This window comes from Diplotaxodon limnothrissa, linkage group LG8 (genome assembly GCF_057381915.1).
Source record: "Diplotaxodon limnothrissa isolate DT_005_m linkage group LG8, D_limnothrissa_male_GT1.1, whole genome shotgun sequence".
In the NCBI taxonomy this organism is placed as follows: domain Eukaryota; kingdom Metazoa; phylum Chordata; class Actinopteri; order Cichliformes; family Cichlidae; genus Diplotaxodon; species Diplotaxodon limnothrissa.
In genome coordinates this window covers 25,054,359-25,077,262 of record NC_140603.1, presented here as the reverse complement: position 1 = coordinate 25,077,262, position 22,904 = coordinate 25,054,359, and the positions used below count along the sequence as shown (strand labels likewise).

The 22,904-nt window shown below is 39.6% G+C and overlaps 1 protein-coding gene across 3 annotated transcripts in view; it reads right to left on the bottom strand.

Moving 5' to 3' along the window:
- sdk2b (sidekick cell adhesion molecule 2b) overlaps positions 1-22,904 on the bottom strand; it is a 295,188-nt gene that overhangs the window by 63,043 nt on the left and 209,241 nt on the right. For 2 of the 3 annotated variants that reach the window (XM_085360965.1, XM_085360966.1), the window contains 2 exons: positions 12,207-12,366; positions 408-514 (listed from right to left, as the gene is read on the bottom strand). In XM_085360965.1, the coding sequence (XP_085217091.1) occupies positions 408-514; positions 12,207-12,366 (267 nt within the window). Of the gene's footprint in view, positions 1-407; positions 515-12,206; positions 12,367-22,904 lie in introns of those variants that run through there. The other variant, XM_085360967.1, reaches the window with a different exon arrangement.

The following is a 22,904-nucleotide window of genomic DNA, read 5'->3' as shown; positions in this document are numbered from 1 at the left end:
TTTGCAGAAACACTGTGCACGGGAGCTCTATTTTTGCCAAAGAAACAACAGATGTTGTTGACAAAGGAGAGAGAATGAAAAAAGCAGCGGTCATATTGAAATGAAGCAAAGTTAAAAAGAACCATGGCAACAATATCAATCTAATGAGAATGCTGAGTGGAACAGCTGTCTGGGATGATAACACTCTGAATGAGATGCAGGTAGATCTTTTACCCTGCCAGCATCTGTCCCTCCCTAGTCAGTCCTTGATACAAAGGCACCCAAAGATAGCGTGGGCCTACTGTGTACTAAACTGCTGCAGTTAAGCGCACACGCTTTCTCTCGCTTAAATCAGCATGTGTCTATTAGACAGCCGTTTATTCATTCGTTGGATCTGTGCTTCAGCTGCGTCCTGTGTTAATACTTACAGGCCACTTGTACTTCTGTGCGCCTCTGCAGAAGGGCTCCCACCCGATTTCTCACAATGCAGCGGTAAAAGCCAGCATGGGAGCGGTCCAGTGAAGGGATTAGGTACCTTTTAACAAGCACAGAAACACACGAGAAAAAGATTTAAATACTTTTAACTCTTAATAAACTAAAAAAAAACTAATTAAGACAAAAGTAGAATTCAAAGAAGTTTTTTAATTTATAGGCACGAACAAGCTGAAAAGCATTTGAGTGCGCACACACATTAAATACACAAACTTAAGACTATCTAATAGAAGAACAAGGGCATTGAGGACATCGCAGCTTAGCTGTTGTTTATTCCACCGATAATGATACTTGAGAGGCTAACCCAGCCATCACAGTGAAGCCATCCCTCACACACTTACTTAGACACAGGCACTAAGCTCAGACAGCAAACACCTGCATTAAAATGTCTTTTATGCAAACATACACACACATACACATACACACACACACAGAGACAAACAGAACACCCCCCTGGGACAAAGGTTGAAGCCTCATGTCTTCAGCAGCTGACATTCTCACGATGACCTTGACTTCGGTGTCCAGCTGTGATAGCAGTACTGCCTCAGTGCCAGGTGGCGGCAGAGTGACATGTACTTTTTGCAAGGATAGAAGTGTACACTTAGCACTGTCTTGCTAAGGTGTCTAAGGTTTTGGCTTGAGAAAGGACTGCATTAAAACAGTCCCTGTTTTGTTGCAATTAGAATGCAAAGACACACCTAAAAATGACTTAAATAGTGTGAAATGCTGTCATTCTGTCAGACTCCGCTAGTGTCGTAAGGGCTCTTTTGGCATCAGTGCCTTGACTCACCACCTGCTGTAATTTCTGAAGCCAACAGATAATGCTCCTCTTTTAATGAGGAACAAAGTACGCATCTGAAAGTTCGTTCAGAAAAGGCTAGTGAGGAGATGATGGTTTGTGTACTAATTTTTTATTTTCAAATTCATTTACAAGTTAGATCACATCCTAACATTAACCCTGCAGGCTGAAAAATGCCGCTTAACCAATGCGTTTAAATATAAAGCCAAAAGGTCCTTTGAAAGCATTGATTTATGACAAGCTGGGAGTGAGAATGGGCAGTTTGATGAAGCCATAAAGAGAAAACAATGACTTTCTGTTTATTCAACGCAGGTATAGACCTTTGCTTTTAAAAAGTTTCAAGCACATTGAACTTCTAATTGTGTTCTGTAGAACAAAAAGCTTTTAAATTGAGTTGTTAGGGTATCAATTGTTTACCAAGTTGATTACCTGAAAGCTAATAGGTGAATATGTGGTATAGTGGTGGGCATCCCCAGTTTGAGACTAGGAGGAGACACAAATCCACCCTCAAAAGATGAGAAGACAGTGTACTCTTTCTGCCAGACAAATGAGAAGGTTCAGATAGGAAGGGCAACTGGCATAAAATAAAAAACTGTGCCAAATCAAATTTGGGGATCCATCTACCATGGCAGCCCCTTGGGAAAATAAGGGAGCAGCCAAAAAAAAACCTTTTCATTACTTGCAAAGTGATACTTGATTGTGTGCTTGTGTCTTTTCAATATCTGGAAAACACCTGGCTACGTCTGTGAGAGAAAACTTCAATAGCACCAGGATACGAAATGGATTAGGGCAATTCATTTTAGAGATCAGGCACACCTCAAAACGGCAGGTGTCAACGTCCTAAAACCTTCCAATAACTAAAAGAAATGACTGCACTGAGGGAGCTACAAGGAGCGGCCGGCTGTTAAAGTGGTTGCACGGACAGTCTCTAATGGCATGTTACATAGCAGCACAACATGCAGAAGTTGCAAGTTAGCCTACAGCCAGTTGCACATGTTTAATTTGAAAGTCACTCTAGCACAGCACACTCTTGTCAAAATACATACTTGTAGGAGGTGAAACAGTTCCCACTAGGAGCATGTGTGACAGCAAAGCTGTCACATTCCTGCATGATATGTGCTCAGAAATGCTTAGAGCACTGCCAGGCAGATTGTTTGAGAGTAACCTTTAGTAATTGTATGTACTGGTTTCTATAGTAACCACATGCAGTTTGTTTGAAAAGTTTTTTTGTGATTTAACCTTTTGTTTACACAGGGCTTTTTTGTCATGAATCAGTGTTTGGCGAGAACATAAGTGAGACTATTTGTTAAAAAAAGAGCAATTTCATAGTTCAGAAGTGCATTCAACAAGCTGTTTGCAGTGAAGTTGGATGCTCGCAGAAGCAAAACTATAACTGCAAACAAAGCAGTTGTATTTTAGAGGCCATCAAAATAATTATTCCCCTAAAAATGCTCTGTTACATATGCCTAATGGTACCTAAATATCTGAAAAGCACTCATCTGGTCTCTTCTGTAGTTGACTAAAAATGCATCAAGAGATTCAAAAGCACTGCAGAGAGCTCAAGGCTCAAGAGAAGAAAAAAGAAATATCTATTTTCTAATAGTGTTTTTAAAGCAAGCTAACCAAAAACATACCCTCCTGCATTACACGCACATAAATATATTTAAAAAGTTTCCACATAGAAGTAGGCTAGAATATATTTTTTAAATTTGGTGATTTTGATCATGCTGACAATCAGACTTTAAAGTAGAAACGAGCATCTATTTTGCTTTAGGGTCATTCAGAACAATTTTACTTGATCTACACTGATCAAATATTCACATAGTGAGGAAAAACGAACACCCAAGAAGGAGCTGCTAGAGCAACTTTAGTGTGCTGTCAGTGTAATCTCTCTGAACTAAGTTTCTAATTTGGTGTTTTAAACATGGTGGTCGAGAACACCATCACTCATTCTCATTAAACGACTGAGTCGCATGCTTTGGAAAGTAGAATCTGCAACAGTTTTCCTTTTTCAAATCAGCTTTTTCTATGTCACCAGTCTCTCATGTATGTGTCAGAAAACTTAATTTCACACCACCTTTAACATGCAAGACAACAAATAAGCAGATAGCTGTTGATTTGCTGTTCCACATGAAAAGGAAGAATTAATTCATAGTGCGCATATCTAGAAGAGCATGGTGCTGTGCTCAGGATTCTGGTTTCTGCTAGTTGGATAAAAAAACTCTGCATTCAAATCTCTGCATGTGAATTTCAAAAAACGAGGATGCCATTATCCTGTTGGACAAGGAATCTTCTTAAGTCCTCCATCGGACAGAGTAGAGATCTGTCAGCAACCACTTGGTAATCATTAGTCACAATATAAAAATGTGCATTTCTCCACTGATTGTGAGTGATTGCTGTGTCAAAGTAACAGGGGGTCATTGATTAGAAACTGGTCAATGACCCCCTGGTAACGATCGTTTGCTAGGAAAGACTATGTATTCTGCAACTGGTTGGGGAGCGACTGCTGCAGGTTGCTGGCCGTCCCAAGCATGCGGTATATGGCGCTTGTTTGTGTTGGTTGATGGCAGATTGTTGCGATAGCTAGAGGTCTGCATGGAACGAAACATGAAACTGAGTTTGCAGTGCAACCTAAACTGCAAATGGAAAACTTACCCCTTCAAAATAAAAGCAGCGCCTTGCAACTACAACCAACACAATTCAAAAGATGCAGTTTTTACTTTGAAGATGAAAGTTCTTCATTTCCAGTTTGTGTCTCACTTTTTGAAGTTTCACTAACCACTCACTGTCTAGTTTGCTCTTTGAATTATCCCGATAGCTTGAAAAGGTCCAGAAAGCCGACTCTATTCTTTAAATGTAGTGCTTTTGAAATTGATATAGTGCCGTAACAACAAATGGCTGGATGTGCTGGAAGGCTTTTAATATCTATAACAAAAAAATGAAGTGGTATCAAACCTCATTACCAGCAGCGCCACTTGGGCCCGAAGGACTAAATGAGTTTTAGCCCAAAGTCTGTTAAGGCTTAATCAACTAATCAGTAGGCTCTATTAATGATGTGTGACTCCTTTCATATGTTCCATCAACTAAATGAATACAATTACGTATATATGCTATGCATAAATGGAAGGGAGAGGAGGTGAATAGATAATGGGATGCCAGCAAAGGAAGACTGTTACAAAAAAAGTGAGCTCGCTCAGTGGTTTGGAGAAGAAGAAGCAGATATCGAGCGAGAAATATCTGACAGGTGGTGTCGTTGCTCGAAGTTTAACCTCACTGAGGCCTAGAGAGAATTCACCCTAGAGCCAGAACCTTCAGGGTGACTTTAGTTAGTATTCTTTCACTTTCTCTCCCTCTCTTTCTCCCTCTTTCACTCTGTCCCTTATATAATGAATACAATTAACCTTTGCAGAGTTGTGCACGTTGGCAGCAGGTTGGGGGAGTCAGCGGGGGCTCGCTGTGTTGGACAGAGATTGATTGATGTTCCTGTGGTCAGCACACTCCGTCAGATCCCCTTTAATTAGCCCCACTCAGGAGAAATGATTAGTTGGAGGAGTGGCAGGGAGACGGATAGAGGGACATGAGAAAAAGGGGAGGACTTGGCATAAAGTGGGTTGGAGATGGAGGAAGGCAGAGAGAACAGAAGGGATGGAAGAATGAAAACAGGTTAGCGAGAGAGGGGGAAAAGATGAAGAGATGGCAGCGGATAACTGGAGAAACTATCATCTTTGATTGTAGGTGGCTGCAGTGCACTCTTTTTTAGAGCGTTCCCATAATAACATCATACCTTCACCAAGGTTAGCTCCAATAACATTCGACTTTAATTGCTAGTTAAACACTAGCATTATAAAACCTCATTCACACACTGCAAGGACACTGTAATTACAGCCTATCTTATCATAAAAGTAAATCATAATAAATTATAAAGCATCATAAATTTATTATGAGCTGGTAATGACACCAACATTTTTCTCTACTAAACACTGCAATTAATTAGAAACCAGATCTGAAAGTGTGTGTGCTGTTGATGCTGTGTCACGTGATGCAAAGATCAGATTTGACTAAAAAACGAAACGAAGCACGATGTGTGACCGCTCACTTATAATGATCTCCCCCCTCATGTTACATTTACAGCTAACAGAAAGGTCTTCAACCTCATATAACAGTTTGATGTCACTTTACTTTTCTTAACGAGTTCACTTAACAGCAACAGGGCATACTTCAACAGCTTGTATATTCAAAAGGGTAGCATACAAACAAAAGCAGTTGCAGTGGATAATTATTAGCTTTGACAGCCTAATTACTTATTTATTCAGGGGATCATGATGGACTGATGTGTGTCATTATTCTAATAGGATGATTATATGCTTATAGTGTGTTTACCGTGTGCTTGAAATATCCATCACAGAAAGCGACACGTGAAAGCAACATTGACAGAAAATCAAAGATACTTGTTTATAGCTCTGAAATGCTCCACCGCATGCGTAATGTCTCTGAAAAGAGATCAATACTCTTTGAGATCAACTATATATTTTTAAGGACATTCCATTTAAAGATGCACTGGATCATATAAGAAATGTTTTCTTGGTTAAATGTTTCTCAGTTTCTTCTTAATTCCTAACACATCCACTACATCACAGGTAACTGGGACTTCTCATTTAAGCTACTGGAAATAAATAGATTCTTTAGAGGTCCACAGAGGATAGCTTCTTCTATTCTTTAGGATAACGCAGAGGGATAATTGTCCAAAGGAGACAGTATACTCAAACTAATACTATTTTAAGATCATTTTATCTTACAATTTCCGCCCTATAATGTCTGAAAAAGCCAGTTTCCTTTTCTATGCATTCATCAAAGCTGTGAAATAGTCGCGAAGGCCAGAACATATTATGTTGCAAATATACGACAAACAAAAGCCTGCATACTTGTACAAAGGATGAAATTGGTAAAGGATACTGAAACATTCTTGAATTAAGAACTATTTATATCAGAACTTAAAAGACTACAATAGTAAAAATACTTTGTAAACTATATAAACATGATAAAGTGAGGCTACTTCCTGTTTAATTTGGAGATTCAGTGTAATTATTCGTATAACGTGATGTCCTTGCACATCCATGCAGTACAGTATGGATGTGCTTCTACAGTAGAGAAGCAGCCATACCAGCCAGCAGCACAGTGACACACACGCATGAACAAATGCTGGATATTGTGCAAAATAAAACAGTGTCTTCTTCTCCTGTTGTCTCACTTGCACTTGAGACTCACTCACTCTGCTCAGCCATAGAAAACAAGAAGTGAGTGCGTGCAAGGGAGGAGAGAGAAAGGTACAATCTATTGTATCTAGGGGCTGTGGCTGAGAATGCCAGAGAGATAGAAAATGGACATTTCTAGTTATAGCCAGAAATCCATTAAGGTCATCCAGAGAGAGATGCTGCCTGGCTGACTGTATTCAAGGCGTGCCCATCCCTAACATGATGGGATTCAAGTACTGACCTAAGGTACTGCAACTCTTTCTCCTTAGCACGGATAAAGGTTAGCCGAACATTAGCAAATAAACAAGGATAACAATGCGTTCAACCAATCAGCTTAATAATACATGTGGATTTATTTGACCTGTATATTGAAAAATTCAGTTATGTCTCACGCTGGTCAAGTCTGCATACTAATTCTTCTTTTTCTTATTGTTATTGTTACATGAAAGGATACTTTCATTTAATCCAGTGAAGTAGCTTTGGATTTTCTGTTTTGTTGTTTTGCTTTTATTTGATGTCTTTTATTCACAGGGCCTTAAAGCACAGAAATCCAAGCATATAAAAGAAACGCATACAGATTAAGTAGAGAGTGCCACGGACCCGCTAAATAAAAACTATTTATTTAGATCTGATGTGACTCGCTAGAACAATTGTGTGTGACAATTGGAAAGAGCGACAGTAGAAGGAGCAAGGATATGTGGGATGTGTCAAAGAAAACAACACACTGGGGAAATGGGAAATGAAAATGACAGTGAGCGAATGGGCAAATTTGAATCTCAAGGTCTTATTATTTGCTGCTGTGCTTTATTCCTCATGCAATTTCATTTTCCACATGCACACTTTGACCCACCTCCTGTTCTACATGCATTCACATTTGTTTTGGCACATGGAGACCGGAACAAAAGGAATCTTCAATTTGTCTGATTTTCAACAGGGTTTTTTCACATTTCGTGCGATAAATTGCTGTTTAATGACAGTAAAAAGGCAGAGCACACACAAACCATGACTTGGATCCTACTCTTGTGTCTGTTATATATGTACTCATTACAGAAACAAATAAAAACAATTTTCATAATTACCACCGCTGTTAATTTAGGGCAGCTGTCGTATGAACCTCTCATTGGGTGGTGGTCACTGTAGCTGGAGACAGATGGCACTTTCCCAACAGGACAGTAAACTGACACACTTTATCTGTTCTTAAGTTTGGATATAATTTATTTAATAACTCAATAACTAATCTTAGGCACAATGATGTTTGTGGCTTCCTCTAAATATTTGTTGGTGTGTGAAGAAAAGGCAGTTTTTTCCACCAGCTTTTCCTTCATCTTCATCCAGTTGGCATGCTTGTCATCTCTTCTCGCTTTTCCCTCAGACATTGAAAAACATTGTACTGAACTTGTTTTAATTTGTTCAGAGCTAACATGAAATGATATCTGCTTAAAAGAGAAAAAATGTGGATGCTTAGTGGTATTTCATCTATGTATGGATTAAATTAAGACAAGACGAACAAAGGGAATGCAGGAGAGCCCAGTGTGAAGTGTGAAGAGGGGCGTCTGGGTGAGGGTTGAGTTTTTAGGAAATACGTACATGCAGTGTTTAAAAATCTGCACATATCTGTCTACATCTAGCTTCCGGCACATTCTTGATTTGCCAAAAACACGGATATACAATATTACCGTCCCATTTCTGAAGGCGCACCCACATTTTACAAAGATGAATCATTATTGCAAAGAGTGAAGTGACATTCTATCAAGCTAGCTGTCAAACGCTAATCTCATTTTCTATTTATTCTTTTCTTTCCTGATTGTGAAATGCCAGATTTGAAGAGCAAAGCACCTATTATGCAGAAGATCATAGAGATGAAAAGTCAATCAACACGAACTCGTCACGCTGCGACTGCGATGTCTTTTGTACCATTTTTTATGTATTTATTTGTTTCATATTTTGTGGTGAGGGAGTCTTGATTAGACATATCCATACCCCCGTTTGTGCCCGTACAGAGGTTTCTCCTGGAGATCTGTGGTTGAAGATTACAGTCATTTACTCTTAGTTTTCTGCCTTTTCCTTTGGATTCACAGATTTCTCTGCTCATTTACTGATGCAGTTGTAATTTGAAATGTCATTCTTAAAGTTATTAACCATTTGCCTGATCTTTCAGAAAAAAACGTATCCTCTCTGGAATGCTATTTTCAAATTATTATAACTGAAACAAACAACTACTATATTCCCTTCTGCCTTTGTAAAACCCTTTAAGACTTATTTATTTACTTTTGTCTTTCAATCTAATTAGAGTAAGAAGCAAAAGTTTACTATTCTCGGAAGCAGAGGCCACACTCCACCAACCCAGCCAAGAACCAATTGACAAACAAAAATGCCTCTTGAGGGCCGATTAATAATTAACTCTCTTAATTAAGTTTCTAGGTTAATTGGCAGCAAAAAGACTGGTGGAGTGCCAGGTAATCACCCCTGAGGTTTTGGTCACGTGACAGGAAGCTGTGGTGCTATTCTGTGTATTTATAGATCTATTGATTTGCTGAAGCATTGTGTGCAGGAGACTTATCTGCCTAATAGGATCAAAAATTCTTAATTGTATTGGATATAATCTTCATCCTTCCTAAGTTCAATTGTAATCTGGTGATAAGGCTATTAAATGATTTTTTTTAGGAACAAAGAAAGCAGCACGCGAGCCAGAATGTGTGAATATCTGCGTGTGGCAATTGGATATTGTATAGATGAAGTTTCCGTCATGTGGCATTTGTCAGTGCTGATCCTGGTCTCTCTAAAAGTCAGCCACTTGCTTAACTCTTCCACGCACACACCTACATGTTGAATTATAATGCTCACGCAGAGTTTTCAGCATTGATTGGTTACCAGAGGACACAAGGTCAAGTCACATGGTGTCAATATTTAAAGCAGCGCCCAGCACTGGGGACCTCTGCCATAACCTCATTAATATGGGGGTCTGTTCTGCTGAAATACTCTGCTGGCGGAAAGAAAGGCCGACTTGAGGAATAAGGAGGAGTGCGTACCGACATATAAACAACACGAGCGCCACGGTTTTGCATTAAGAGAGGTGCTGATATATATGAAGAAATTATACAATGGACACAAAACCTCAAGAAAAAGGCATGCGTACTTAAAACTAACATCCACAAACTCTTGAAAGTATATAGCAGGGCACTCGGTCTTCAGTTAAAATGGTATTTAGATTTTTTAAGTACTCAGCTACTCATATGGACTCTAGATCCTTATAAAGGTCCTTTTATTATTTGTTTGCATGTTGCATTTAGCCTATGCAAGATTCACGTTCTTTTTCGCAGTGTACTTTATTTTATTACTAGCAGGACGTTGGTAAAGCACAGATGGTCTAAGCGCATGACAGCAATTTGAGGGTATTTTTGATTAGTCTCTTTTTTATATCTATTTGTAAAGCCAAACAATCCTGAATGGGATAATTGCATGGCTTTAACAGTCCTTTTATATGATATACACACTGACATAGACATAACCTTGTCCAGCCTTGTGCCTGAGTACTTGTTTAATCACCCATAGCGTCACTCAATCACTCTCCCAATAACACAGTCAAAGTGGCCCAAAGCTTCCAACAGCAGTGGTTTTCTCAGGTACAGTCCATTCTCATCAATTCCTCCAGCAGCTGTGTGTCTCACTTCTGCCCTTCCTGCTCTGCTGTTCTCACTCTGGTCTCATCTGTCTCCAGAGATTATACCAAGAAAGCGTTTCCATCAACAACCCTGATGTTGCTTCTATGTTCAGCCACTGTTGTTTTCACATTCGTTCTCTTTTTCACACGTGAACACAACAGTTCAGCTAAGATCTGCAGCGCGTCAGCAAGCTTTCTATCAATCGTCCGGCGCTTCATTTGTACTGCTGTCTGCACACATACATGTACATGCGCACGGAAACGCTCGGTGGAGGCACACTGCTCTCTGAGATAAGAGCAATGTTTGCCTCGTGATTGGGATCTTCCAGTTACCATTAAAGACGGTTTATCTCCTGCACTAACCCTCATTCACGTCTTTCGCTTGTTTGCAGCCTCTCCAGAGGGAGAGACAGAGAGTGATGGAGGTCACGGAGGCACGAGGGAGAGGGGGGGGGGGTTAGAGGCAATAAAAGAAAAGAAGCAAGAATAAGCCATTTCTTTATTTATAATGCACTAATGTTTGATGGATTATGACCAGGATTAATTAAAAATGCATATGCAGAGTACCACACTGCCCTACTGAATTTGAGAATTACCACAGCAGTGTTGGAAATGAAATAAAGATGTGCTTTTAGAGCCATAATATTACACTGATTCAATTTAAATTTAAAATAAGTTTGATTTTAAAAAATATTTTCATCAAACAAGCATTAAACACCTATCTAACTGGAATAGGGTGCAGAAGATGTTCTTACATAGCCCATGCTTCTTCTCTGTAGCATCAGAATAATCAAGTAAGGCTACCTGTGGCTACAAGACCAGGTCCCTTTGAAGGATTTTTTTTAGGTCAAATTCAAACCATCCCTCAAGCAAGAGAGTTCAAGTATTGTGGGATTTTATTCACGAGTGGTGGGAAGACGGAACGTGAGCTTGACTGGGAGATTAGTGTGGCGTCAGCGATAATGCAGGCATTGTACCGGACTGTCGTGGTGAGGAGAGAGCAGAGCTGAAAGGTGCAGCTTTTGATTTACCAGTCCATCTGCATCCCGGTTCTCACCTATGCTCATGAAAAATGGGTAACAACTGAAAAACTAGTGGTTGAAATCCAGATCTTGGAGTAGAGCTGCTACTCCTGTGTGTCCTGTGGGTACGCCCGGCTGGCAGGAGAACACAGGGTAGACCCAGACCACAATGGAGAGATCTCATCTAGCCTGGGAACACTCTGGGATCCCCCAAGGAGGAGCTACAAAGTTTGTCTGGGGAGAAGGACATCTGGAATAACCTGCTTAACGTGCTGACACTGTGAACTGACTTCGGATTACCAGAAAACGATAGATTGATAGATAGATTCAAATCAAAATATCACATGTGTCATGTACGTTAAAAGAGTAAGGTCTCAGTCACACTGACCTAGAGGACGATCGACAACCTTTGTATTTACCAGCCAGTTGGAGCTGGCTGTCAGAGGTGAAACGAGTTTGTAAAGAGGGTGTTGCACCAAAAACCTTCCTGTACTCACCTGTAGTTTTCATGGAAGATGCCAACTTGTCTGCAAACACTTGCCATTTATACTCTGAGCTATAGTGAAACTGTGAAAAGTTCACTGCAAACTGGAAGTGGACATTGTTTGCTTTCACAGTAAAAGTTACAACCTTTTGAAAAGTTGTGCCTGACTGCTGCAACCAGCACATTTTACTTTTAGTGCAAACAGACTCCATTTCCAGGTTGTGTCACAATTTTTCACAGTTTCACTTCCTCTTGGTGTGTACTCAAACTCAAAACCTCAAAGGAGGTTTTCAGTGCAACACCGTGCACCTCTTTCCAATCAATTTCACGCTAGCGTGAATTAGCGACCAGTGGCTACCAGGGGTCAATGACTAATCTCTGCTCCTGACTGAATGGGACTTTCATAGTTTATCTCTTACAGTAGGCCTGTAGCTAATGGCAAAAAGGTAAATACTAATCCTAATTTCACCAAATATACACATGACTAGTTAGTTACAGTTCATCAGCCTGTGCTCACCTGTACTCCAGTGAAAAGCGTGTTAATTCTGTGCTATTGTGGATCCATTTAAACTCTAGTGGCCAGCTTCCCTCCGCCATGCAGGTCAGCACCAGCCTGTTACGTTCCAGATGGAGCTGGCTACGCACTGGCTCTGTCTTGAAGTAGGGAGGCACGTCATCTGTAAAGACAAATGTTTGGAATTAAAGTCTTTCAATTTCCTAAAACCAGTTAATGGGAAACAAACAGTGAACAATGCAAACTCTTAAATGTCACACACACACAAATACAGGGACAAAAGAATGTCAGGAAAACGGAGTTCTTCAGATAAGATAGAAGGAATCACATTAACTTTGATAATGTAAGCACAGACAAGAAGCAAGCACAGAGTCCTCGGAAACTTTTCAAATACACTTAAACAGGGAGCCAAATGTAACTGATGCTTACATCTCTCTGACTGTTACGGATTGTCTATGGTCAGATGCTGGGATTTCATTTAAGACAAAGTAAACTGTGTTGCATTTATTTATCACTGGCATCTAAACACACTCCAGATGGAAAACCCTCTGTGAATGTGTCCCATTCGGAGCTACCTAATCTGATACGATGCACTGTTGTCTGCTGTGGGTGATTTTGACTTGCTCTTAATGTCTCAGAGAAGTCTGACTAACCGCGAAGAGGAAGCAAAAGCATCAAGTCATGAAGGATTGATCCTGCATCTCCTGCTCTATGCACTTGTGTGTCAGTAGCTCATTGGCACAGTGCAGTACCTTCCTCCGAGCTAGACAGAGCAGACAGGAGAGGAGTAAAGCCAAGGAGGAGGCATGAAATCCTTTCATCATTTGTTCGCCTCCACTCTGTATCGCTCTGTTTTTCGCTCCTTCTGTGTTTCCTGAACACGCTCTGTTGAGTGTGACGGAATGGATTGAGGAAGACCGGCGAGAAGCTCTCTGTAGGGTGGTGCCTATAGTGAACGTCGCAATAGACACACAGTGATTTTTATATCTCAATCAAGAAGCTGCACAGCAAAACTGTCAAGGTCTCTCGTGGCTCTAATATCTCACCCTTAATAAATGATGCAAAAATGGACCGCTTACTTGATGATCATTGTAAATATAGAACACATTAATTGGATGGTTGGATAATATAATTATCAAATTGACTGATAATCAGGCATTGAAATTAAACTGTCAAAATGATCTATAGTGCTGATATTTTGTTCCTCTATTCTGGCTCAACAAATCCACTGGAGGTAGACTGATAAGAGTGAAGGAATGGTGAGAAAAATAGGGGATGAAAGTCAAACAGTGGAAGCCTAAAGATGATTTACAGGCATTTCACTTAAAATTACAGACTTGGATTAAATACTAAAGATTCTTCTTTACACTAAATGTATGTATGTTACAGTAGCTGATCATGGACGGACATAATATAGTTTGCATTTGCATCTAGTTTTTTTTTTGTTCCTATATTCACAGATAGAAGTTGAGTGGGACCCTTACAGAAGCCCTTACAGTAAAATGCAACACAGATGAGCAGCGCTGCTAAAAACAAACTTCTGTCCACAAGATCAAGACTTCAGGCAGTGCAGTATAGCCTGAAATCCAGACTACAGACCAAAGCTGCTGTGATACATGTAGAATCTGGATTAGCAATTTATTGTCCTTCACAAAAAAACCCTGCTTATTTTACTCATCATAAATAGATTTCCAGACCTTCAAGGTTTTTCTTTGTTTTTCAAGGTTCTTAATTTTTTTTAAACACGTAGATCACATCAGAATTCAAAATGAGAAATTTCACAAGTTTGAAACATCTGATACTGTTGTCTTTAAACTACCCGACACAACATTTAATTAATTTACAACTTAATTAATGATTACGTTCCACTTTTTATTAAGCACACAGTCTCCCAACAGGTTTGCATATCCTAAAAATATCAGAGAGTCAAATAAGCACCTTATTTATTTTACTGCATTTTAGCTGAGGAGCTCGTGAATGCGCAGCCACGTGTATTCTCCAGACAAGTTACGAAAGAGCCAGATGACTAATCATGTCATTCCAGAGAAATATAAAGCATTTCAGAAAGAAGAACTTTCTGAAATACCTCTGTCGTCAAGAACCAAGGTGATAGACTGAGGCAGATACAAAGTTACATAACGAAGAACATCAAGAAAAATGATAAGGGAATGAATGGTAGTTGTTGGAAGTTCAAAAGTGCAAAAACACACTTCAGTGATTCAATAATGAATATTCATAAATTCTTGATGCATATTTATCAACAGCTTTTGGTTTGACTTCTCACTTGATAACCTGAGTATTGTGCTAGGCTGACATGCATAAATATTTATAACACATATAAGAAGACATAGGAGACTCAGCAAGCTAACACACAGCATTTATCTGCTAAATTCGGCTCACATCACCACTGAGCATTTTCAGAAGTGAGCCTTTTCCGTTCTGTTAAAATCTGATCCCTTAATCTAGTCAAACACGAAGAAAGCCACCATACAGCAGGGGCACATAAAGTTCAGTCAAACCATAGACACAGCTAACAGAAAGTCACAGTGGGAAGTCTTTGTCAGTGTAAAGACAGAATACACAATGAACGAAAAGAAAAATGAACACTTAGGTTAAGTGATATAAGACAAAAAATGAGTGAATGATCTATAAGCGATGAGGATGGCAGACAGAGGGCTTAACAGATGCAAAAAAAAAAAAAGAGATAAAATGTAAAATAGACTCTAAGCTGCCTTTAGAGTTGGAGTGCCAGGGCCTCTCCAGTGAGGGTTAATGCTATGCCTGGCACTGGAGGAGATAGTTTGAGAATGAGGGTGATTGAGACATACAATAGTTATTTGAGATGGCCGAGACTAATCGTTCCCTCTCGATGCACACTTTGGTTTTATCTTCGAGGGACAGATAAAAAGAGCATGAGGTGAGAGGAAGCAGGGAAAGAGACAAGAGGAAGCAATGCCGTCAAAAAGAGGGAAGAAAGGGGGTGGGGGGCACATGCAAATGAAAGGCAACCACTGTATCACGCAGAAACACATATCCATTCAAGCACAGGGCAGTGTGAGGCCAAAGAAAACACTGATCACTGATGATATCTCCAGTAGCTCCTCTCATTAGGACGTCCATAAGAGCTCATCAGTGTTATCTAACAGTAAAATCAGCACATGCAGTGCCAGTATAAGCACTCTAGGAGTATAATAACTTAGGCCCAGAAGTAATTAATATTTTTTTGTTAACAATTAGTGATCAAAACATTGCACAACATGACCCCATGTAAAAAAAAAATCAACAAATAAAATGTTTTATGTTAATAAGAACTCTGAGTTTTATCTGAACTGGTGTTTTGGTGGGTCTCCAGGCTTAAATGTAGAACGCAAATAAAGGTCAATTGTATTTCTCAATAAAACACACAAATGTTGCCATCTATAATAAAAACAGTCCTGTCTTAAAATGCATATCTTTCTCATATGAATATGAAACGTGTTTTAATTGTGCTTTCTGCATAATAATTACAACAAAAGTGGGATCACGAGGGGAATAATGTAATAAGCAATACACGGCTCATATCTTTTTGAGTGGAAAGCAGGAATGCAGTCCTCCCCTACCGGTGACCCGTAGCATTACCAACAGATTGATGCACAATTAACCCATATGGGAATCTGTGCTTCCTGTGCACATGGCTGGTTATACATTCTTTATGTTGACAGCACTTTAGCAACATGGAGTAACTATAGCAACAATTTCCTGACACTTTAATATTGTAAACACATACATGTGACAGGATTTAATGATGCTTTTTAAACAAATAATCAATGCTTTTTCTCAGAGGAAATGATTTTCACACAACTACAGGAAGTATAAATGTGCAGCATGTTGCTATCACTTTGTGAGACAAAGATGAGACCTGAAGTATCGAGATTTTAATGACACACCACCCACTTGAGATCTTGCTATTACAGTTCATACTGTACACAGCTATTAAAAAGGCTTAGAAAACACATTGGATGGTCTGTCTCATGCCACCAGTAAGCTCTTCCAATTAGTGTGAACAGTGCTACAAATGAACTCGCAGACAGACTAGACCCAACTTAAGTTTCCACTATTCGGCTGCATGCTTCCTGTAAAATACAAAGGATTACTGGGTGTTAGAGACCCCCTCGTTTGCATACAGCAAAGTCCATGCCAGGAGATGCTCCCTGGGGCCATGCCAGCTCAAAGCACTGTGTGTGTGTGTGTGTGTGTGTGTGTGTGTGTGTGTGTGTGTGTGTGTGTGTGCATGCAAAGGTGAAGGGTAGTGTGTCAAATGCAGACTCAAAACAGAGTCTGCAGCACAGTCAATTAAATCGGCTCTCTCATTAATGAAAACGGTGCCAGGTACAAATGCCTGCCCTGGGGTGAGAATTCATAATTTAGGAGAACTCATATTATTAAATTTTAAAAACAAGACCTATAGTCAGGAATATTTCTCCTATTTCACTCCAAATACCTTTGGCTAGCTTAAAAAGGTCAAAACACCATTTTAAGTCGGTTTATTTATAAGACACATAAAATAAAGGTGCTTTGTGGAGCAATGTGAAATACAGGACATGATTTAAACAGACATAAATAAGAAGTAAATGAATTAATAAGACCATCGACCATCTGATTACATCAGAAAATATGATTTTGTGAATTTGATGCTGCACATGTAACATCTAATTTTTTAAAGAGCAGTCTGTAGGTGCTAATGCCACACATATAAAATACTTATACTTTACTTATACATAATGCATAACATGTATGAAAATATTCTGAAGGTTGTAATTGTGACTCAAACATATTCTTTCTGCACAAGTCTGCAACTTTTAAACTTTATCTGCTCACTGTTGCTTTCTGGCAATGTGATTTCTTTTTTTCAGATCACTGACGCACTCGCCTTCAGCATAATGTGTCCATGACATCCATAGGCAGAGTTCTTTCTGGATCATTATTATTATTATTATTTCAAATGGCTGTGAAATACACACAGAAATAAAGGTAAAGCAGGTACCTGTGTCCATTTTCAAGGAAAAATATCCTCGTGAAAGCACATCATTTGAATAGATGCAAGTCCGTGTCAATACAGCTCAGCGGCTTTACAGATGACATTTATTTTTTCAGATTTTTTGTGGCCAGTGCAAAACGGAGCAGTGAATTTCCACAGATAACGAAGTACTTTCCAGCTCCCAGAAGGCTGTGGTGCTGCAGTGGCAGCCATGAGTAGCAACCTCCCTCCTAGCTCAATCCTCAGGGGCTCAACGCTGCCGGACACAGCATACATATTTCAGCTGCAGCCTGGGGGCCCCACACATAGAGACAAACTCATGCACTCATGCACAGGTGCTTGATTATAGCTTTTACAGTCCATTTTCATAAACCTACTGCTACACGTTGATTTATAATGTGGAACGAATGTGAGTTTGGAGGTGTCTAGCGTTCGTATGTATCTGTCCACATGTGATTTGTTTGTTTCTAAATGATGTGTGCATGTGTAGGTGCGTGTGTTTTTGTGTGTGTGTGTGTGTGTGTGTGTCCCACCGTGTGTGCATGCCATTCTTTCATGGCAGGTGTCAAAATGTGTTTGTGATGCTGATGAGGATGGAAGTTTGCTGGTGGTCTAACTGAGCTGCTAATGGTCCCGCTGGGTGTGAAAATCTGTTCTACTGTCTAATTTTATTTAGCACACTGCTCTGGCCCTCTTGCTCAGTGTGTGTGTGTGTGTGTGTGTGTGTCCGTGTGCACTCTGGAAGGGAAATGATCCAGATTGTGCCAGTGAATGTATGTCTGTACGAAACTGCATATTTTGAATGTGTGTGTGTCTGTGTGTGTATGTGCGTGTATGTGTGTGCGTGAGAGACACAGAGAGAGAACGAAAGGAAGATTTGGCAGGCGTGTGTGGTTGTGCTGACTGATATTTTGCTCATCCCTGAGGGACACTCAAATCCAGTCCAGCTGCTGGTTTCCACTAGCCTGTGTCCACACAGTTACACATACTGTACACAAATTCACAATACAAAGCCAGTGAGCAGCTCACTGTTCTGTTCATATGCACATACATAGCATGTCCATACTACATAAAGGAGACACATCTTACTTTAGCACAAAGCTTCACTATTTTATTGTTGGCTCCCTTTTTGTTTCATTCATGGTTCAGTGACGCCTCCTCCTCTTTGCCTGTAGAACTGCATTTCCCAGGAGACCACCCTGCCAGCCAATAATCTCTACTCTTGCTGGTCTGCTCTCCGCTCACAGTTTTAGTTCAACTGGAAGCCCTCCACCACTGCAAAAGACCCCTGCACTGTCCAGGAGACAGACTCTCAGTGGACAAGAGAAGACGCCCGGTTCCAATCAGAAGCAATTCTTTTTTTACCCCTTTTTTATTGTAGGTTTAAATATTCTTCTTTGTAGATGTCCGCATGCTATTTAAATCCAGCACTCTTCAGATTTGATGTTATTATGTTTATGTCATTTCCATTTACACACATAGTGGTAAGAAGGCGCTATGTAAGACGCTACAAGACAGCACATTAATTCTAATTTATATCAATTTTTTCCTTCCACGTGTTTTCTGTGAGATATCTTCGCTTTCTCAGTGAATGGAGAAAAAAAAGCTGCAACGTTATGATGTGCTGCAAGTACCTCTCACTTGGTTTCAAATGGCTGACAATCTGCAAAGGCAGGAAAACACTGGTGCGGGATATTGAAAACAATAACACAATACATTGCTGTGAAAAGCCAAAGAGCTCTTTTTTTTTTTTTAAACACATGAATATTTAAAAATTGTGAAAACTAGCATCACTCACTGTTCTTTTCTCAGTTCTCATGCCACCCAATATGGGGAAGGGATAGCAATAAATCACAGCAACTAAAATATCAAAAATGTCTACTTCTTTAAACGGCCTCAGCAAAGAGAGGTGGCATTCATAAATCTATGAGTTAACCTTTAGCAACGACAGGCTAAGCTGTCAGCTTGTATGCTTACTTTTATCACTTAACCTGCAGCAATCCTTCGCAAGTGTCAATAATGACTTGCAAATCTAGACTAAGCAGGTAACGCTAAGAAACAGAGCTACATAAATTTAAAAAAAAAAACAGGTTATGTACAAGAAATGAAAGGAACATGTGATTGGTTGTGTGCCAATAAATGCCACTCTATTGCATGTCACCATTGTGTAATTTCCTTTTTCTACAAAAAAACAAAACAAAAAAATGTATGTATGTGTATTGGTGTGCCTGTATGTGCTTACTTAGGAACAAGCTGGTTTAATTTCCCAATAGATCTAGAAAGAAAAATCTCCTTAGTGGTGGTGTGCGGGGCGCAGTACACTGAGCATATTAAGCTATGATGTTTATGGAGCCAAATCAATTGCTGTATTATGGGACACAATAAAGCTGAAAAGCATCTCATGCATCAGTATCATATGGCTGCATGAAACATCTTAAATGACCTTGCATGCTCCAAACTGAAGTACTGTACAGGAAGACTTCATGTTGATTTATACGTCAGTGAAGACTTCTTTATATCAGGTAAAGAATTAGGTCATTCTAAAACATTAAGAGGGAAGACAAAAAAACACTCACCACTTGAGCTGTATGATGAAAAAGTGCAGTCAGGGGAAATAATGAACACACACTGTTGATATGCACAGAACTCTATACGAGACAGTATGCATCAGCAACCTGAGTAACCCATGGCTTAAGGATGGGATGTATCTGCAGTCCACCCCTGGCCTGCTGAAAAATTAACGCTGTGGAACAATGTTCTTTACTACTTAATAATGTATGGATGGGTTGCAGCAGGGGAAGGCTAGACAAAGGGAGAAAAGAGAGGACCATACTCCTATCGCTCACTTCCTCTGCATGCTACAGCCGCTATGAAGTAAGTGAACGTGGAAGCAAGCTCGCGCGCACACACACACCAAAACGTTGCCAAACTACAACTTGAACTTAAACCTAACATGCATGCGTTGTTGTTAACGAGCCAAATTTATAGTTCAGTGTGTGAATGAACTGCGATGACGACGAGCCATCCACAAAATAACACATTTCACACTGGTCTTGGCCACCATCGTAACATTTCAGCCTGCCAAATCTTGTGGAATGAATTTATTTTTATCTGAACAGACTATTAACTGTGAGTAATCTGCACAAATCAATTCCACTACATATTACTCAGTGTAGAAAAGATATTTTCTCCTAAGCTTAAACAGAATTTTCAGGTGTTAAAATGTTAAAATAAGTATGAAAAAAGTGGGAAAGTTGTCTTTTTTATGACTTTTGGGCACATAAATTGGTACCACAATTGATGCAATTTAAAAACAACTATTGCAAAGGTCCACTGGTCCACTGTTAAAGGAGTTTACTGACAACAAGACATCATACGGCCTCTGAAATAAAGTGAAAATGATAACAGGTAAATATGAGACGTGTAGGCAGACCCTAATTTGTTATTTTTTCTTTGACCAATGGGTTCCAAACACCAAAAATTTACTTTTACTCTAATTTCTAATTTGATCATGCTTTGGAAAGACAAGAGATAAACCTGGTCTCAATCTTCAACTGGCATCAGTTGAAAAACACCCAAGTAGCATTGTTTTAACTTTTAAAACCTGTAATGAAAACGGTCAAAAAAAAAGTTACAAATTTGACCTTTAAGCCTTTTAAAATCTTCTTAAGATGAGTGGGCACAGTGTGCTGGATTCATTTGATAAAATACTTATTTCAAAAGAGGAATTTGGGTGGATAATTGTCTAAATTGCCACTTTGTGAAGATGATTAGTGCAGGTCAATACGGAGAGCATTTGATAGCTGAGGTAGTTTGAAGGAGAGGCCATTATCCAGCTTCTCGCCCAATTCAACACTTGTTCACTTTGGAGTGTGGCAGGAAACAATTCCACTTCATGGCCTTGTTAGAAGGCTTTTAATGCACTACAATTGGCTTTTTAGTCAGCCTCTGTTATTGCCACGCACTAGTTATTTGTTGGAAGGATAAAAAAAAAAGAAAAAAGAAGATGCCTAAATAAATGTCATGTTAACACGGGTTTCTCTATGATAATCTTTTTATTTTGTTTTTTTTTTTTATTCATTTCTCCTTTTTGAACTTTTAGATTCACATCTTTCATATAAAAAGATGCACAATGTAGACTGCTTGTTTTTCTTCATATTTCTACTCTTGCCTGCTGATTTTTTTGGTGCAAAGATGCACATCTGTGTGATTTAATGCAAGCAGCAGGCAAATACTCACTGGTGACTTTTTCCCCTCAGTACATACAATGTGAGGCATGCCACTGGGCTCTTGACACAAGCAGAGCTGCATGCACACACACATCGCCCACCTCATCCATCTCATCCCCGTCTCTGTTGGCAACTTCGCACTCATCCTCTGATGCTCACACTGAGACAAAGGCATATACATATAAACAAGGAGACCACCCTCTGTCCTCTCCCGACACAAGCAAAAATACATGCACAAACATTCACGCCGTGAGTCGCTACTCCACCTCCCCTCAATAAACATCATGATCATTGCTCTGTCCTCTTTGTACTCACCTAACGAAGGGCAAGTCTATATAAAGCCAACTGAATAGATGGTGCTGGTTTCATTTCTCAGCAAGCCAATTAGCTCTTCTTACCTTATACCATACATTCTTCTTTGACCTCATGCTATGTTTTCTCATAGCAAGGATGGTTAGCTTAGTCGCTATTTTCCTTTCCTCTTGCTGATTGTACCGGCTACAAATGCAAGTGTTTGGTGAACCAAAACAGCAAGAAGGCACACATGTGCATTAGTTTAATGCGAGAACACAACAAGCCAGGTTTAGCTTTTCTTTATTTTTTCCATGATTTTTCTCATTTAAACATTTCCTCTTTTTTGCTTATTAGTAGTGGGGTCTTTACTTTTTGTCAAGGGTACGTCTTCAAATCACAGCACAAAAGGCTGGCTAAGGTCGTTCATGCTCCTGCAGGGGTCAATGTTTGTTCCTTTTGTGTTTGGCTCTTTGTACCACAGCCTATATGGGCACCAAATGAAAACTCACTGTGGCTATTCAGAGAAACCGTAATCTTTCATTAATGAGTTTTGAGTATTATTTGTGATCAAGCCACACTATATTATGCCAGTACAGCCAGGTCAGAGGAAAGAATGAGGGAAAGTGGATAAACCATAAAAGAGGAGGATGAAAAGATGAAAGTGGGTTGGAGCAGCGCTGATTATAAGGCTGGAGGTACAAAAACATCCTCTAAAGTGTATAATAAAGTCCAAGGATTAGGTTATGGGGGAAAACAAGGGTTTTATTTACATCAGTGCACACAGAACCTCTCAAGCCAGAAGCCTTGGGTGAGTATTAGGACTTGATATTTTATTGCAAAGGGGGCTGCAGGCAGTGGGCACTGAGGCTTCTATATATTGTGCAGAATGAGTTTACTGTCAAATTATGTCCTACAGACTTCTAGATTTTGCAAACAAGCACCAAAGAGCAAAATGTTGCTTCAAATTTTGTTCTGTTTTTTTTTTTTTTTTTTTTTGTCATTTTAACATGGTTCTTGTAAATGTGATGAAACATAGAAGAGAAGTAGAAGAGTGTGAGAAAACAAAGTAACCAGAAACAATGGAAGACAATAACAGTTATTTCTGTTATTATTAAACACGTGTGTGTGAGTGCTGTCTTAACACAGAATATGCAATGACTC